This window comes from Nestor notabilis, unplaced genomic scaffold (assembly GCF_000696875.1).
Source record: "Nestor notabilis isolate BGI_N333 unplaced genomic scaffold, ASM69687v1 scaffold18924, whole genome shotgun sequence".
Lineage (NCBI taxonomy): Eukaryota > Metazoa > Chordata > Aves > Psittaciformes > Psittacidae > Nestor > Nestor notabilis.
Window position 1 is genome coordinate 968 of NW_009925386.1, and position 2428 is coordinate 3395.

General features: G+C 61.2%; 1 protein-coding gene across 1 annotated transcript in view; it reads left to right on the forward strand.

Annotated features, from left to right (window-relative positions):
* Positions 1 to 2426, forward strand: part of SLC26A6 (solute carrier family 26 (anion exchanger), member 6) — a gene marked incomplete at both ends in the record, with an annotated part of 3309 nt that extends 883 nt beyond the window's left edge. The window contains 11 exons of the mRNA XM_010013043.1: positions 139 to 316; positions 404 to 554; positions 730 to 814; positions 902 to 1049; positions 1148 to 1261; positions 1365 to 1442; positions 1560 to 1655; positions 1735 to 1841; positions 1918 to 1987; positions 2140 to 2232; positions 2322 to 2426. Of these exons, the coding sequence (XP_010011345.1) occupies positions 139 to 316; positions 404 to 554; positions 730 to 814; positions 902 to 1049; positions 1148 to 1261; positions 1365 to 1442; positions 1560 to 1655; positions 1735 to 1841; positions 1918 to 1987; positions 2140 to 2232; positions 2322 to 2426 (1225 nt within the window). The remainder of the gene's footprint in view (positions 1 to 138; positions 317 to 403; positions 555 to 729; positions 815 to 901; positions 1050 to 1147; positions 1262 to 1364; positions 1443 to 1559; positions 1656 to 1734; positions 1842 to 1917; positions 1988 to 2139; positions 2233 to 2321) is intronic.
* Positions 2427 to 2428: the final 2 nt, after the last annotated feature.

A 2428-nucleotide genomic window follows, 5' to 3' on the forward strand; every position in this document is an offset into this window, starting at 1 on the left:
ACCCACTGGTGCGCGGCTACACCACTGCTGCCTCCGTGCACGTCCTCATCTCCCAGCTCAAGAACGTCTTCGGGGTGTCCCTGGGCGAGCACTCGGGGCCGCTCTCACTGTTTGTGGTGAGGGGCTGCTCACCCTCAGGGCTCATAGAGCCCCCACACCTGCCATGGGGCTGTCCCAAACCCGTTCCCTCCTGTGTCCTCTACCACTGGTGCGCGGCTACACCACTGCTGCCTCCGTGCACGTCCTCATCTCCCAGCTCAAGAACGTCTTCGGGGTGTCCCTGGGCGAGCACTCGGGGCCGCTCTCACTGTTTGTGGTGAGGGGCTGCTCACCCTCAGGGCTCATAGAGCCCCCACACCTGCCATGGGGCTGTCCCAAACCCGTTCCCTCCTGTGTCCTCTAGACCTTCATTGAGATCTGTCGGAAACTGCCAGAGACCAATGTGGGCACCCTGGTGACCGCCATCATTGCCATGGTGGTCATCTACATCGTGAAAGAGCTCAACCACAAGTTTGCTGCTAAGCTGCCCATGCCCATCCCCATCGAGCTCATCACGGTACCGAGAGCTACCCAGCTCCTGTGGGGACGCAGCCATGGGTGGCCCTGTCCCCTCCGGGGTGAGATGGGGTGTGATGGGTCCCTCAGTGAGAGCAGCTCCAGGGCAACCATCCCCTCCTCCTCCACCCTGGTCCCTGCACAGGGCCCTGCCTCACTCCAGCCATCCTCCCCCGATAATCATCTCCACCGGCATCTCCTATGGCGTCAACCTGAACGCCAAGTTTGGTATCTCCGTGGTGGGCAACATTCCCAGCGGGTGAGGGGCCAGCACTGTGGGCACTGTGGGGGCTCCACATGCGCATGGCACCCCTGTTCAAGCCCCATCTCCCTGTCTTGGCCATAGGTTGAAGCCGCCCGTGGTCCCTAATGTCAGCTACTTTGGGCAGGTGGTGGGCAATGCCTTCGCCATCGCTGTGGTGGGCTATGCCATCTGCATCTCCCTGGGCAAGATCTTTGCCCTGAAGCATGGCTACAAAGTGGACAGCAACCAGGTGATGCTCCGGCGTGCAGGGCCCCTTCCCGCACAGACACCATGCCCGTACGTGCAGCATGGTGCACGGTGCTCCCCGCTGCTGCTCTGTCCCTGCAGGAGCTGATCGCGCTGGGCTTCAGCAACTTCCTGGGGGGCTTCTTCCAGTGTTTTGCCATCAGCTGCTCCATGTCACGGAGCCTGGTACAGGAGAGCACAGGAGGCAACAGCCAGGTGGGTCTGGGCAACTCCACCTCTCTTTGTGGGGCTGGATGGGGCAAGGAGCACAGTGAGTGGTGGGGACGTGCCCCTCGTCTCCTGCCCTCAATCCATGCAGGTAGCTGGTGTCATCGCGTCCCTGGTCATCCTGGTGACCATCCTGAAGATCGGAGAACTCTTCCGGGACCTGCCCAAGGTACATCTGTTCCCACAGTCTCTCCACCCCATGCCTGTCCCAGGGCAGGGGAACAGCCAAGGGTGTCCCCTAGACCTGCCCTCAGCATTGTCACAGCTGCAGGGACTTCTCTCCTAGGCCATCTTGTCTGCCATCATCATCATCAACCTCCATGGCATGTTCAAGCAGTTCAAAGACATCCGCATGCTCTGGAAGTCCAACCGGGTGGACCTGGTGAGGCACTGACCGGCACGGGAGCCCTGTCCCGGGGGACGGTCCCCACGGGTGCCGCTGCTGACGTGTGTCCCCTCAGACCGTCTGGATCGTGACATTTGTGGCCACGCTCATGCTGAACCTGGACATCGGGCTGGGGGCCTCAGTGGCCTTCGGGCTGCTCACTGTCATCTTCCGCACCCAGCTGTGAGTGCCAGGGCTGGGGCCGTGTCGCAGGGGCTGGAGGGGCCTGTGGTGACCGGCCCCTGCTCTGCTCCCACAGGCCCCACTACTCCATCCTGGGGCGCATCCCCGACACCAATGTCTACAGGGACGTGGCTCAATACCAGATGGTAACACACCGAGGAGGGAGAAGCACAGCTGCAGTGGGGGTGCAGCACCCCAGGGGCTGTTTGCTGGGGAAGGGAGCGGGGACATGTTGGACAGGGAGGGAAGGGGAGCAGAGGCTCCGTCCCTGGGGTGTCACCTCCCCAATCTCCCTCAGGCACAGGAGGTCCCTGGTGTGAAGATCTTCTGCTCCTCCTCCACCCTCTACTTTGCCAACGTAGAGCTGTATGCCGAGGCCCTAAAGAAGAAAGTAGGAATGAAAAGCTGCCACTCCCCTCCCGGTGTCCCCATGTCCCCTCTGCTAGTGCCGGGGTGGTGACAGGGAACATTGTTTTGTAGAGCGGCATCAACGTGGACCGCCTGATTGAGAAGAAGAAGAAGGCCCTCAAGAAGCTGAAGAAACAGCAGAAGAAAGCAGAGAAGGAGATGGCAAAGAGGAAAAAGGT